This window comes from Camelina sativa, chromosome 3 (genome assembly GCF_030686135.1).
Source record: "Camelina sativa cultivar CO46 ecotype springtype chromosome 3, ASM3068613v1".
Classification (NCBI taxonomy): Eukaryota; Viridiplantae; Streptophyta; class Magnoliopsida; order Brassicales; family Brassicaceae; genus Camelina; species Camelina sativa.
The window spans coordinates 386,502-401,144 of NC_141882.1; the positions used below are offsets into that span (position 1 = coordinate 386,502).

The window sequence follows — 14,643 nt, forward strand, 5'->3', positions numbered from 1 at the left end:
TGAAATGTCGAAACTATAAACTTGTTTAATATTATTAGATGATCGTTCCACAGAAACTATAAACTTGTTTATTCCAACAAAAATGTTGTGGAAAATGAAAGAATTAAATATAACTAAAACATGGAATTATTCAACCACCATGTCCTCCGCTCTCAAGCCATCCCTCCGATCACCGCCGGTGGTTCTTCCCGGAGAAGACCAATCGGACTTTTATAGCTTCCAAACGGATTTTCACCTTCGTAATTTCCCGGTGGGTTATACACACAAATGGCGTAAACGCCGCCGTTTGAGCAATCCACAGTTGCGCACCCAACCTTGGTACTATCTTTCCAAACGATCTGCGTGTAATGCCCACACATGTGATGCGGCTCACACGTGTTAGCGTTCACGTTATAGAATTGATCCTCATCGGCCCACACTTTAACGACTTCTGCGGGCCTCCAGTTATCCTGTGCGGCCCAGAATATATTTTCTCCATACGGACCGTTAGAGTGAACAAGCCTACAATCTCCCACGCGTTGGTTCGCCCACGAGCGCGCGTAAGCCGCTAATCTCCCGTCCCATTCAAGCGGCGGTTCCCCCACGCTCGCTCGCACGAGGTTATGTGCTAATAGAAACTCTCTGCTAGCTCTGTTGACTTTGTTACGATGTCGTCTTCTTCTCCTCCACCTAGACCTGAACGTCAATGGTCCCCCGGTGAACAACCGTGATGAAGACAGAACCCCAGTGCCCGTCGTTGACGGAGAGTTAACAGAAGATTGCGTGGAAGACTCGCTGTGATTAATGTTGGCCGTGGCGGCCCATAGCTGAAGGAGGAATAACGTTACGGCGAATATGTTGTGTAACGGAGCTCGTAATTTCCGTTTACGGAGCTCCATTTACACACACAAAAATATTGTAGGTGAAAAAAGTAATTAAACTCTAGAATGCAAATTTGTGATAGGAAACGAATTAATAGGTAGTTAATCGTTTCTATTTATGAACGTTGTCTGTAAAAATATCTTTGGAGTATGAGTCAACAATGGAAAGTCAACGCACGGTGAATATTGATTATCGGAACTGAGGTTCTAATTTTTTTTAGAAAAAAATGTTTAGCAACACCACATTTAGGCAACGCTTAAAGTTAAAGGTGTACGGTAATTGCGTGTACTTTTGAGATCACACAAATCTCTGTATATATCTTGAATAACGTAGATCATTAGTATCATAAGTATATGTTTTGAACAACAGGATAGTTGTGCTTTTATATATATACTCGATAGTGATCCGTGATGACAGCGCGGAGAAATATACATATATATATATATATATATATATATATATTCTTTTGAATTATATAATTATAATTATTTGGGATCTTATATAATATAGTGTTGTATAGTGTAATATGGATCATATTATAATACTAATTGGTTTATATTAAAAATATAGAGATAAACTACATATGTTGGACTATATATAACTTAAAATTAGCATGTAATGTAATTAAGTGTAAGGGTTTAACTAGTATTATTGTCATCATAACCAAATTTTTAACCCAAAGTATAACACCTTTATTACTTAAATTAGGAATGTAATTTAAAAGTGAATAATTATATGTTTTCATTGTGTTTGTAGAATTTTGATTGGCCCACGCATGATCTATTAAGAAAATTACCAAGTTAGAGAATACACTACAATTAATATTGTCTAAAAGGTCCAATGTAAACTGCTCAGTACAGAGCCCACTGTCGAAACTTTTAACGATTAATTTTTTCTCTTCAATCGTAAAATCAGAAAACCTAAACACGATCTCTTCGTCTGCTCACTGTGATAACAACAAATTCTTTCAGTAAAAGGGATTAAGATTCCCAACAATGATATTTTGAAAGTCAAACAATATGAGATACACATCATTAGAAATGGCAACACACATGGTTACATGAGTGTTGTTCACGAAACCCATCTTAAAGGGATGGTCCAAAATTTTCAATGACCCTCCACTCACATTTTGTCCACCTCTCGAACTTACTCACAAGTCTTTTTTTGATGGAAGCATGATTCTTAGGACCCGGGTTATGATAGTGATTTTAAAAAAGTATTAACAATGTAAGCATTGATTGTAAGCTGTTCACTTTTTATTGAATACAGTAGCGTAAAAATACACAAAAATGACAACTAACCCTCTAGTCAGGTAACACCATCTCCAATGTTTCTCCAGATTGGAAAGTGTACTGCTTCCACGCATGTAGACCTTAACCTAAACCCACCAAGTGATTTTGTACGGCTTGACATCAGCGAGGTAAGTCATTGCCATAAGATCATTCATCTTAAGTATCTTGTTTGCTTATAATAATAGGATAGTTTGCGTATTTGTGTGGATGGTTTATAGAAAGTTGCTAATGGGCTGTTTATATAGATAATGAAATAGCGAATATGTTAGGTTTAACTTGCAGAGATAAAAGTTTGCTCTTATCATCAAAAAAGGATCATTCGACTAAGAAAGTCTTTTACGATGTATTCCAGGAACTATATGATCAATGTATGATCCCTTGTTAGGAACTATATGATCAATGTATGATCCCTTGTTTGAGAGAAAGTTCTTAAACTGTTATATACCATAAGTGAGATATGTTAGTTGTGTAATTGGGGGATTGAAAATTTCTTATCATCGTAATTTTGAAATGAGAATCTAAGGGGGTGTATTCAACTTGACATTTTAAGTGATTTATGTGAAATTTACAAATTTTATGTTATTCAATCATGGGTTTTAAAAAGTATATTAAAATTCACTGTTATTGAACTGATGATTTAAATATCTACTTTAAAATCCATTTAAATCTACTGCTATTGAACTGATGATTTAAAAATCTACTTTAAAATCCACTGTTATTCAAAACAGTTTTGTGGATTAGGATTTTAATAATTTTTAGGATTCTGGAGGATTCTAGAGGACTTGTTTAGTTAAAAATACAGAGATCCAAATCTCATGGTTTTAGGTGGGATTTGAAAGAATTTTACAGAAAATCATATAAACTTCCCTAAAATCTATCAAAATTCTAAATTTCCTAAATCCCATCAAATTCTCCAAAATCATAGTTTGAATACACCCCCCTAAGTCTTTTTGAGCTTATAACTTATTTTCTAATTGTATTGTGATTCTTCTGTTCAGATATGTGTTATGGTTGAAAAATTCTCTTTTGATAAGATTTTTCAAACAAGGGAAAACTGAAATTGTGATTCTTCTGTTCAAGTATTTGTTATGATTGAAGAACTCTATTTTGGTGGGATTTTTCGAACAGGTGAAAACTGAAATTGCATGTTGTTTTCTTAAAAGAAATGATTTGTAAATATTATGTTTGAGTGGGCTTTGTATGGACTGATGTTATCCCTTATATATTAAAAGATAAGCATTCTCACACAAAATGCTGACGTGTCGCACTCACAGAGCTCCAGACACTATTTTTTTTATTTGTCATCAGTTTTTAATAATAGAATATTTACATTTACATACCATTGTATTTTTTCAAAAATATAATTAACACCCAAAATTAAATTCTTATATTCTCTTTCTAACTTAATTATATCTTTTAATTACATTTTCATAAAATCTTTAAAATAAATTTTAAGAACTCTTTGTTCATATGATATGATAATATAAGATTGATATTATAATAATTCTTACGGGTTAAATTTTAATTATTATAAAAATATATATATTTTAAATATATATATACTAAACAATCGAATTTTGATTCCAATTACCGATAAATAAAATAGATTTTGTAAATAAAAATTACTGTAAAAACATTTAATAATTATTTTATACTGCACATAGTACATGTACATGTTGTTACCTAGTATTATAGTAATTGTAATGTTACATAAGATTTCACTTTAATAGGTCATTTTTGATTTGCTATTTTTATTTGTCGGTTTAAACAAAACTTACTAATGACAGTATACAGTAAAATCTTTATAAATTAATAAACACTATAAATTAATATACTATAAGTCAGGACAGTGTAAAAAATAATAATATTCGATAAAATAATAACATAATAATTTTTTTGAAATCCCTATGTAAAATATGTTCCCAATAATATCATAAATTAATAATCATGTAAATATATATATATATATATGCTGATATAGTAAAATATGTTTCTCTTAACCCTCATATCTATAAAACAATTGTTATGTTTTATCTTCAAATTATAATGATATAAAATATTCTATAACATTTCATAAAACAGCTAAAACTTTTTAAAGTTTTCAATTTCAAAATATGCATCATTTACATTTTGATAGTTTGATAGACTATTAAAATACGATAATTGATATTCTTATTCATAAATTTGAAATCATGTGTTTAAATAAATTTGTCTATAATATTTGTAATTCATTGTCAATAATATTTTTTAATTATTTCAAATTCAATTCCAATACCATAAAATTTACAACATCCAAAATTCTAATCTTATTTAAAAAAATTATGAATTTATACCTATAAATTAAACGAATTGTTATTATAAAATTCATATTTTTTAAAAAAATAAACAATTAAAAATATACCTATAAATTAATAAATTAATATCACTATAAATTAATAAAATGTTTTGGTCAACCTTATTAATTTATAGAGGTTTTACTAGAGGTTTTACTAGGAAGCTTGATTACCTTCCGTTCATGTCGCCTACTAGTAACATGAGTGGTAAAATTTTCAAACCCTTGGCCACGAAGACGATAGTCGCATAGTGAGCAAGTCCAGAAGGCAGAGTCACTCGTCTCATCATCCAGAAAAAAACCTTTCAAGAAAATTCCATGAAAGCGGCTGAAGAATGTTGTATCCCCTCGATTCTAGCCGGAAAGCATAATCAGAAGAAAAGGATTTTGCGTCGGATATGACCATGATATTAGCTGGAGGTGAATTACTAACGGTAAACTCACAAATCAGACGATCCAAAGTGCCAGCAAACCCTGTTTCAGAAACTAAAGTATCTATTCAACAACAATTAAAACATCCATTCATGAGAAAGGCGCAACGATGAGAATTTCCTAACAGCTGCAAATGTTATTAAGAGAGACTCCACTGGAATAGACTCCTTCCAGAATGTCATTAGGGACGTCTGTTAGTACGCCAATGGCAGTGATGGTGAGAGGGCCAGAGTAGCCTTTTTTCCTTCAAGAACTGTTTGATACATGGACCGACCCGACGAGGATCACAGTCACGTGGAACCGGATACGTCTTTATGTCCCAAAAGACCGATGTTACATCCTCCGGGTTTTGCTTAACAAGATCACATAGTGGTGCACTGAAGCTTCGAAGTTCATGACTTAAAGGCAACAGCTTCGACAACTAGAAAAAAACAACATGGGGTCAAACTTACGCAAAGAAAGCTAAAAGAAGTGAGAAGGGGGAACTAATAAGATAAGACAACGAAAAAATGAACAAGTCCCTGATTACCTTCTGTTGATGGAATGGTTTAGACAAATGTTTGATGAAAATATTCTGGCGACGAAATTCCTGGTTGCATACTGAGCAAAACGAACGGGGAGAATCACTGCACTTAAAATCCTCAAGTTCCACCGAGTCTGTGGGAAAAAAAAAAAAAAAAAAAAAAAAAAAAAAAGTAGCCAGTTGAAGAGTAGATTTGCTGGTTATTTCATTAAACAACACGGGAGAGGACAAAACACACACCTGACCAAGAAAATAACTCAAGAGATTTAATTGGAAAAGGCCTCAGTAGGTTGAAGCTTAAGATCGATTCCACTGGCAAAGACTCCTCTGAGCATGTCAATAGGGACGTCGCCTAGTTTGCCATAGGCAGTGACGGTGAGAGGACCATAGTAGCCATTATTCTCCAAAAACCGCTTAATACACGGACGGACCAGAAGAGAATAATACCCATCGGGAACCGGACACATCTTGATGTCCCAGAAGACCTTTGTTAAAGTCCCAGCCTCCTCCGGCGTAGCCTTCTTCATCATATTTATTCAAGACGACTCTTTGTAAAATACCCTAACGAAGAAAATTAAAATTTGGTTGGGAAAGCAAATCGCAGTAAGGTCTTTTAATCTAGAACCGAAAGCACAATTCAGAGAGACAGATAGATAGATTGACACGGTTAAACGACCGAGAGAGGAACACGGCAGTAATTTTCAGGAGCGAGATAATTTACTTGAGAGATTAAGGGAGGCTTGGTTGGATCTCGAATTCGACTACGACGGCTAGGGCTCCGAGTGAAGAACAATTTAAATATGGTCCGTGTATATATAAAGGGAGGAGGCTAGGTAAGATTGAAACTGGGCTTCGTTATAATGGGCCTATAATTTATATGAATCCGCCTTGTGCAACCATGTAGACTTTTTTTTCTTTGGTTGTCGCATTATTCCCACTCGTACATACAGTATTGGTTTTTCACTTTTCCTAGGGATTGTCTTCTTCAATTCCATCCCCTTTGTCTGAAATCATTTAATCTTGTTTACTATGAACCAAAATTAACCAAATACAGTCCAAATAGATTAGAGGTTAGACAACAAACAGTTAGTTAGTTTTAGAGGTTTTTACAGGTCTACTAAAAGTCTAAAATCTACTTCTCCGACGGAACCGTCGCCGATCGCCGGGCGCCTCCAGTCACATGGTAAGAATTGCCGTCTCCGACCGCCATAAGTTCCTCCTTCGGAATATGTCAGAACGCCTCGCTGTTAATCCCAACGGCGGCAACCGTTGCTTTTCATTTCGATATGTTAGTCGTCTTCGTCGATCATCCTCCATCGACTTTGATGTGGCCACAATAGCTTAATTAGTTCAATTATTTGATGTTGAGATTTAATTATTAATAATAACATTCTTTAAATCCAATCTCTGTGTAATAGCATCAATGGAGGTACAAAATGATTGGCTTCGTGGAAGAAAGAAGAAGATTTCTTTTTTTTTTTTTTTTCTTTTTTTTGAACGAATTAATCTTCATATGGTATATACTCAATCTTCTTATACATGGGGAGCTCTTGGATCATTTTTAGCTATACACCATTCACTGAATCTACTATTTGTACTCACAGACATAATCGATCTCACACATTCTCCTCCTTTTAAAGACTATTCTATTTGGGGAGTTATTTATAAGGGAATGGAACATACAGTGGTTACGTTACGATGATGTAGTTTTAATACGTTTGCAACATCTTTTCATAACCTCCTGTGTTAATTGAAGTCGATGTTGTTTTCAGTTTTCTGCTAATACATGTATTTTAGCCAACTAACTATGCAAAACATACTGGTTGAGTTTAGAGGGTTTTAAACTCAAAAAGGAAAGGAGCTTAACATGCATTACAACCCCAATAAAGTAGTAGAAAATAAACAAGTAATTAACACAGTACAAATATCGAACCACTATCTCTAACTTCACGCTAAATCTTCCTTTTTGTCTGATTAAGCACAACACATTTTTCTCCTGTACAATCTATACTATAATAGTATAATCAAATATGGTGTGTATACGCTCATAGTACTTTACCAACATTTAATTCGAAAATATTAATTTCTATTTTGGACGTACTCAAACTTCCACAGATAAAGATCTCTCGTAGACTACGAGTCGTAGTAGTACTATAGCATCGACTTGAGAAATTGCTTATAAAATAATCTTGATTCTAAACTAACTTCCACACTTGTCATTTGTTGGGTTAACTAGAAAAAGTAAATTTAAGAGTTTTTACTTAGATATATAATTCAAAAGAATCATACACGCTTCCTTTTTGATGCCAGATGAAAATTATAGAAAGACGATACTAATAATACAGCCGACAACACGTGAAGCTTCTATAAACACGTATTCAACTCCACCGCCTAAAATTCACTTGTCCGATTTGATGAAAAATAAAATAAAAACACAAGTAAGTCTACTAAAAGCATTAAATAGCGAAAACAAAAGTACATTATCCGTACCGGGCTCCGGTCGGGTCATGATTACTTAAGCGCATCCTCGTGGAGCAAACCCGACCCGGGAAGTCGCTAAGTCGTAAACGACCCGGAAGCCCTGTTGCTGGATATTCCCAATGATGGATAGTCCACCCATCGTACCCGCAAACGCAAAACAGAACTTGCCGTTAGTATCAACCGGAATCAGATAATTCGTCGCCGGAAGTGACACGTCAGCTTCACGGAAATGTAAAACCACCGTAGGGACTTTAACCTCGTTCATATTGGATAGATCGAAACACGTGTCGAAGAGCGAGAAATCCGGAGCTCTTTTCAAGGTCCTAGCTCCGACCCGGAACGCGTCTCTCATTGCGATATAAGCGGGTCGGATCAACCGGGTCACAGACGTACCCGAATCGATGATAACCCCACCGTTACCGATCTGGTCAAGTTTGAAAAGCGAAGCCGCTACGCCGGGGACACGTGTCCCTCCGACGCTGATTCCCAAAAGCTCGACGTAGTAGAAAGTGTCGAGCTTTGGGTTTGACAAAAGCGGCGTGAACCTCGCGGTTCTTGAAACGGCGGCGTTTCCAAAGACGACTGAGGATGGTTTCGAAGAAGCGGATCTGTCGACTAAACAGTACGAAAATTTCTGATTAAACCGGTGACCGGTCTGACCGGGGAACGATAACTTTCCTTTGCCGAGTCCTAACAAACCGGCTGCTCCGACGAAGAGACCTTCGTTGTCATGGCCACATCCGAGAGCAACGCCTTTGACGCGATTTCGTCGGAAAGTCAAGGTTTCGGTTGAGAAATCGCCGACAGTGAAAGAACCATCGCCGTACGAGACTTGGTAGAGGCAAGTCTTACGACGGGTGTTGCATCCGGCGGAGTCTAAACGCCGGCAGTGAGGTGAAGAACAGGGGATGGTTGAATAGGTCCGGGACTTTCTCGGGTCGAATATCGGGTCGGACTGAGAGTAGCATCTCCGGCAAGGAGCGCATTGGAGCCAGACGATGTCACTTCCGGTGTCAAGCACCATGTAGACATATCTCGCCGGGGTTCCGACACCGAGGCGCGTGAAGTATTCGCCGCTTCCTTGAGACAGACCAGAGACCACAGAGCTGCTGAATCCGCCGGATCTCGGGGCGTGAGTCACGTTTCTTCTGGGGACTCGAGCGGCGAGTGTGGCGATTGAATTCACGCGCCGGGAGTCGCGTTGGAGACGGGAGCTGAAGAGCTCTTGTGGTGTTTTGTTTGAGGAGAGAGCGTCGATGTGGTCGAGGTTTAGAGTGATGGAAGACTCGGAGTCGTCGGATCCGGATTCAAATTCGGATCCAAGCAGAGACTCTGAGTCGGGTTCTGAGTCGGGTTGGAATGAGACGGGAGAAGCAGAAGGGAGAGAATGAGAATTGGGGGCTAGAGTTTGAAATGCTGGAAGGGAAGAAGAAGACAATGAAGGTAGAGAGACGAACAAGAAACAGAGAGTGAAGAGTAATGCTTTTCTTCTTCCTACCATTTTTTTTTTCTTTTCTCGCGTTTTCTCGAGAAAATGGGAAGTGAGAGTGGTCGTATCTGTTTATATAATTGTACAGTTGCACTCTAGTCTTCTTGAAGAACACAAAAATTAAAAGAGAAGAAGAATTAAATGTTTTAATTCTACTTTTATTTGGAATAATAAATAAAAAATATGAGTAGATATTTTTATCATAAGATTGTGAGAAAATGCAAAAGCGACATTTTAGATTCGGTGGATAACAAAACAAAGACACACTAAAGAAAAATATCTTTAATTAGTGGTAGCTTCTTTTCTTTTGTCGTCATGAATGAAAATTAATCAACGCTTATTTAAGTAATAATTTAGCTTATTTGTAAAAAAGTGAAAAGCTCAGGTGATATTATATGTGTATAGTTTTAACTAATGATGCCCAATAATTTCCCCACGATTGGTGGCACATTTTCGCTCTTGAGTTTTGCACAATCTGAAACATTCCACATGGGTTAACAAATACATGCAAATGTACTCACCAAAGATAAATCTAGTACGACTGTCAAATGATAGTAAAAACTAATTTATTTCATGTATACAAACTTTGCATGATGGTGTAATTTGCCAATACATTATTATCTTAGTACTACTATATCGTCACGACCTTTATAGATCTCACAATCTTGTTAGATTGTCTATATCATCAAACCCTCTTTTCTTTTACTCGCCCACAATAATTGGAAATAATGACATCCAAGATTCGGAATTTTCATATTCAATGCTTCGATATGTTTACATCATACTACTATATATTACTACATCATAACCACGAATATAATCCTCTTCTTTAAACGAGTACAAAAGAAAATTTATAAAAAAAGGGGAAGAGTACTAAATCTTGTGATATTGGTATGTGTGACCACCAATTAAATGCTGTGAACCAATCTATCGCAACTGTCTAAAGAATGTGGACACAAATATGAATAAGACTGTACAGTTGCAAGCATTGACTTAAAAAAGTCTTCATAAATTGTTTCACATAGGATTTAGGTGAAATTCTCATATTCCACATCAAATTGCTCTATTACCAAAGTACCAAACTTGACCTGATCTTTTCGCAGCCGGCTTTACTTGCCCGGACAAGCCATAGTGTTACACGTAGTTCCACTGTTCCAGTCTAAGTGAAGATTAGCATTAGTAAGAAGAACTCAGAGGAGAGATCTGGAAATGGAGAAGAGAAACATATTTGATTAAAGGAGACAAGAAAGCTAAAGTCACTACAAGAAAGAGGAAAAAAAAGAGACTTTGGCCAGCAGAGACAGCACACTTTCTAGCTTTCTCTGCTTTATTTTAAGTGCTCACTCATCATTGCAAGGCTCGTAACATGAACCATGTGCATACAAAAAGATTCAATATGCGACATGATAACCTATATACCTTTACTCTAATACTCTATACATATATACAATATGTTGTCTGAGCCTTTTAATTGTGTTGTAATAATCTTAATTAAGTTTCATGAGAGATGCTATGTGTGTTCTTACTAGAACCCATTACAAGAACAACTTTGAAAAGAAAACTATAGAAAACCCCGTAGATTCAGAAAAGCCAAACTCAAACGATAGTGTCTTTCACAGTGCCAGTGTGAATCACCCTCAAGATTCAAAAGTTTCCATCTTTCTACATACGATTTATCACCCAAGCAACCAAATCAAATCGGATCACAAAACACATTGATACAATTCAACTTTAAACATCACCAGCAACATACTTTGAGCAAGTCAAAAGAACTTAACTACAGTTTCTCTCACAGTACCTATGTGAATTATGCCTAATTGACTATTCAAGATTCAGAAGTTTCCATCTTTCTATATATGATTGATCACACCAAGCAACCAAATAAATTTGAGAACAACAAATACTTCCAAGATAAAAGAAAGCTAACCTCTCATAGCTACGGAGACAAATGTTCATTGTGTTCACTCCCCTCTGGACCAATATCCACTCTTTCCACCAGTTTTACGCTCGAGTCTCACATCTGTAATACTGATATCTTTCGACGCAGCCTTACACATGTCGTAAACTGTTAAACCAGCAACTGAGACAGCAGTCATAGCTTCCATCTCAACTCCAGTCTTTCCAGTGCAAGAAGCTTCTCCTTCAATGTCAACACTAAAATCTTCAGGGTTTAGTCTTAGGTCTACACGAACATGCGTAAGAGAAATGTTATGACACAATGGGATTAAGCTACTAGTTTGTTTTGCTCCACTAATGCCAGCGATCTTCGCCACTCCAAGAACATCTCCTTTCCCCATTTGATTCGCTAAGACCAAATCGAATACTCCTTTCCCAAGAAAAACTTTACAGGAAGCCAATGCAGTTCTCTTAGTATTGTCCTTGGAAGATACATCAACCATCTGAGCTTCCCCTGAGATCCCAACATGGGTTAGCTTAGACATATCACCAGCCACTAGTGCAGGTTGTTCTTTGCTCGATTTCTGATACTCAATACGGGATAAAAGATCAGAACTCTCCGGGTTTGTCGACTTCAGAGATTCAGCTTTCGATTTCAACTCAGAGAAATCCATTGTGGCAGGACCAGAAAACCCATCGGGAGATGGTTCTTCTCCAAAGATTGACTTCATTTCCTGAAACACCAAAACGATCGACTAAAACCCTCAGCGAGGATATATAAATCATTGAGCTTTTTTAAGTATTTGTTTGGTAGAATCGTAAATCAAGATCACTGAGTTGACAGTTAGCATCAATTTCTCTCACAATTCTATCATCGGAAACACCAACTCTAAACCATTAATCAAAACTCAATTTGCTTAGTTCCTCAACACGATTCAAAAGGTTGATTGGTGTAGCTAGTTGTTACAGATGCACACAGAGGCCAAAATAACAGACAACAGAGAGTGAGAAAAACCTGATTCAGCTCATCTATATTCATGATTTGCGGATCGATTTCATCGTAAATTTTACTGCTGAATGCCTTTTTCACCGGAGAAATCACGGCCGGATATCGACGGAGTAACACGGCGCGACGGAGTGTCGAAAACATGTTTTTTTTTTTTTTTTTTAAATTCACCACCACCTCAAGAGATTGAAGAAGCAAAGTGTAGTTTAAAAGTAGGGTTCTGCTAAACCGGGGAAAATAAACCCAACAAACCGTTCTCTTAAAACTGGTTTGGTTTATAATTCAATAACCGAAATTTATTAATTCTTACTAGTACTATTCGGTTTAAATCAAATATTGTACTACTATGTGTACAAATGAGGTGCCAATCGTGGTTTAGCAATGGCCCATAATGGTTTAGCCTTAGGCATAGTCATGCCGTAAACTTCCACCGTATCAATACATTCCGGTGAAGACCAGTCAAAGCAATGAAAGAGCCGAGCCAATGCCATTAGCACCATTGTCACACCTAACGGAGCTCCGGGGCACTTCCTCTTACCAGCACTAAACGGCAATATCTTAAAATCCGGTCCGTGGCTTATCTCAACTCGTCCGCTACCGTCAACGGGCCAATGTCGTTCGGGCCTAAAGTCTTCCACGTCGTCCCATAACTTAGTGTTTCGGCCCAATCCATGTGTATTGATGAAGACACGTGTCTTTGCTGGGATGTAATAGCCGTTGATCGTTGTTGGTCTGACGGACTCGTGAGGGATTAAAAACGGTCCGGCCGGATGCATTCGGAACGTCTCGCGTACGACGCAACGTAGATAGTTTAAATGGATTAGATCGGATTCTTTGACCATTCGGTTTGATCCTACAATAGTATCTAGCTCTTCTTGAATTTTACGCATTACTCGTGGTTGCTTGATGACTTCGGCCATTGCCCATTCGTTTGTGACTGCTGACGTGTCTGTCGCAGCCGTTATCATGTCCTATACAATTTACAAAAATACATAGTTTTAAAAACATAACATAATACATCTTTCATATTTTTGACGTTTCAGTACAATTTATCAACATAACGGAATTAAATGATACCTGAATAAGAGCTTTAATTTCAACGTCGTCCATGTGTTCTTTGCCGTTCTCCCCAGGTAGAGACAACAAAACGTCAACAAAATCCATTTCTCCGTTGTTGTCATCATTTTCTCGTTTTGCCCTTCTGTGCTCGTCGATGATCTTGGTATGAAACTTGTCTACACGCTTCTCCACGTCCCTCATCTCTTTCTCGCATCCGGACGGATCCACCCACCTCCAAAACGGCAAGTAGTCTCCTAAGTAAATAACACCCAACAGCCAAAACAATTTATGAGTTATGTGCATAAACTCCTGTGCTTCTTTTGGACTTACTAGAGATCCAGGTCCAAAAAATTGTTTCCCTAGTAGCATCCGAGTCACATTGTTCATAGAGAAAGCACCCAATACTTCCCTTAGGTTTATTGGCTTTCCGAATTTCGCTCGTTCGAAGACATCTCGTATAAGATACCGAGCTTCCTCGGCCCGTTGGGAAGTAAAAGATTCAAGCCTTTTGGTAGTAAGTAGGTGTTCCATGCATATCCTCCTCATTCTTTTCCAATGGGGACCCATTGGCGCTAATGCGACGTCCCCACATCCATAAGCTAGGTGGACTGCGGCGAGTGTTTTTGGCCTAGATGCAAAAACATCGTCCTGTCGTAAGAGAATCTCTCGGATGGTATCGGGATCGTTCGTTGTGATGGCATCTATATTCCCGAGCCGGAGGTAGACTAATGGACCGTACTTATCACAAAGAGCAGCCAAGTCCCGGTGAGGTAAAGGGCCCAATTGGAGAAGGTTACCCAATATCGGCCACCTTGGTGGGCCTGGAGGAAGCCTTTGGGATTTACATGCTGAAGCCTTGAGCCATTTCCATAGAAGAAGATTAAGAATGAGAACAGCGAAGAGGGAGGCCAACACCAAAATCATCTAATCTTATATTATATGTTCAACAGATCTTTCCATTATTCCCATATTGTCTTTGTTGTGTCAATATATAACAAATAATGGAAGACTAGTAGCTAGGTTTTGGTTAGAACTATTAATTATATCATTCACAAGAAAATAAATAAATTATACAATCTAACCATGTATCTCTCTATCTTTGTGTGGCACTCTTACGAGTTGCATGCTTTATTCATGTTCTTCTAATCGGTTTAGTAGGAAAGAGTTAGCTTAGGAAATCTGGAAAGAACATTACATTACCCTTTGAGTAAAAACATTTAAATAAATAATGGATAGCAACTCAGCATAGATGCAAAATGTGGACATCTTAGT

At 37.2% G+C, this 14,643-nt stretch overlaps 3 protein-coding genes, 1 long non-coding RNA gene and 1 pseudogene across 6 annotated transcripts; all 5 read right to left on the reverse strand.

Moving 5' to 3' along the window:
- Nucleotides 1-5: 5 nt before the first annotated feature.
- Nucleotides 6-947, reverse strand: LOC104759130 (pathogenesis-related protein 1A-like). The gene has a single exon (XM_010482097.2). The coding sequence runs from the start codon at nucleotides 876-878 to the stop codon at nucleotides 153-155; it is 726 nt and encodes a 241-aa protein (XP_010480399.2). The 5' UTR covers nucleotides 879-947; the 3' UTR covers nucleotides 6-152.
- Nucleotides 948-4,538: 3,591 nt separating this feature from the next.
- LOC104759162 (uncharacterized) lies at nucleotides 4,539-6,224 on the reverse strand. Its single transcript, XR_762804.3, has 4 exons — nucleotides 6,162-6,224; nucleotides 5,681-6,001; nucleotides 5,447-5,574; nucleotides 4,539-5,338 (listed from the first exon to the last, which is right to left on the reverse strand). It is a non-coding gene; the product is annotated as an uncharacterized LOC104759162 (long non-coding RNA).
- A 1,458-nt stretch (nucleotides 6,225-7,682) lies between these two features.
- Nucleotides 7,683-9,607, reverse strand: LOC104759170 (aspartyl protease family protein 2 pseudogene; annotated as a pseudogene). The gene is made up of 2 exons (XR_015587807.1): nucleotides 7,931-9,607; nucleotides 7,683-7,831 (listed from the first exon to the last, which is right to left on the reverse strand). The product of XR_015587807.1 is annotated as an aspartyl protease family protein 2 pseudogene (transcript).
- Nucleotides 9,608-10,139: 532 nt separating this feature from the next.
- LOC104759180 (cyclic pyranopterin monophosphate synthase) lies at nucleotides 10,140-12,506 on the reverse strand. 2 transcript variants are annotated; one of them, XM_010482146.3, is made up of 3 exons: nucleotides 12,322-12,506; nucleotides 11,338-12,040; nucleotides 10,140-10,569 (listed from the first exon to the last, which is right to left on the reverse strand). In XM_010482146.3, the coding sequence occupies exons 1-2, from the start codon at nucleotides 12,454-12,456 to the stop codon at nucleotides 11,372-11,374; spliced, it is 804 nt and encodes a 267-aa protein (XP_010480448.1). In that variant the 5' UTR covers nucleotides 12,457-12,506; the 3' UTR covers nucleotides 10,140-10,569; nucleotides 11,338-11,371. The 2 variants fall into 2 exon arrangements, with proteins under 2 accessions (XP_010480448.1, XP_010480442.1); XM_010482140.3 differs by having other exon boundaries at nucleotides 10,140-10,613; nucleotides 12,322-12,505.
- Nucleotides 12,507-12,550: 44 nt separating this feature from the next.
- LOC104778519 (cytochrome P450 703A2) lies at nucleotides 12,551-14,338 on the reverse strand. Its single transcript, XM_087497379.1, has 2 exons — nucleotides 13,390-14,338; nucleotides 12,551-13,283 (listed from the first exon to the last, which is right to left on the reverse strand). The coding sequence occupies exons 1-2, from the start codon at nucleotides 14,293-14,295 to the stop codon at nucleotides 12,657-12,659; spliced, it is 1,533 nt and encodes a 510-aa protein (XP_087353505.1). The 5' UTR covers nucleotides 14,296-14,338; the 3' UTR covers nucleotides 12,551-12,656.
- Nucleotides 14,339-14,643: the final 305 nt, after the last annotated feature.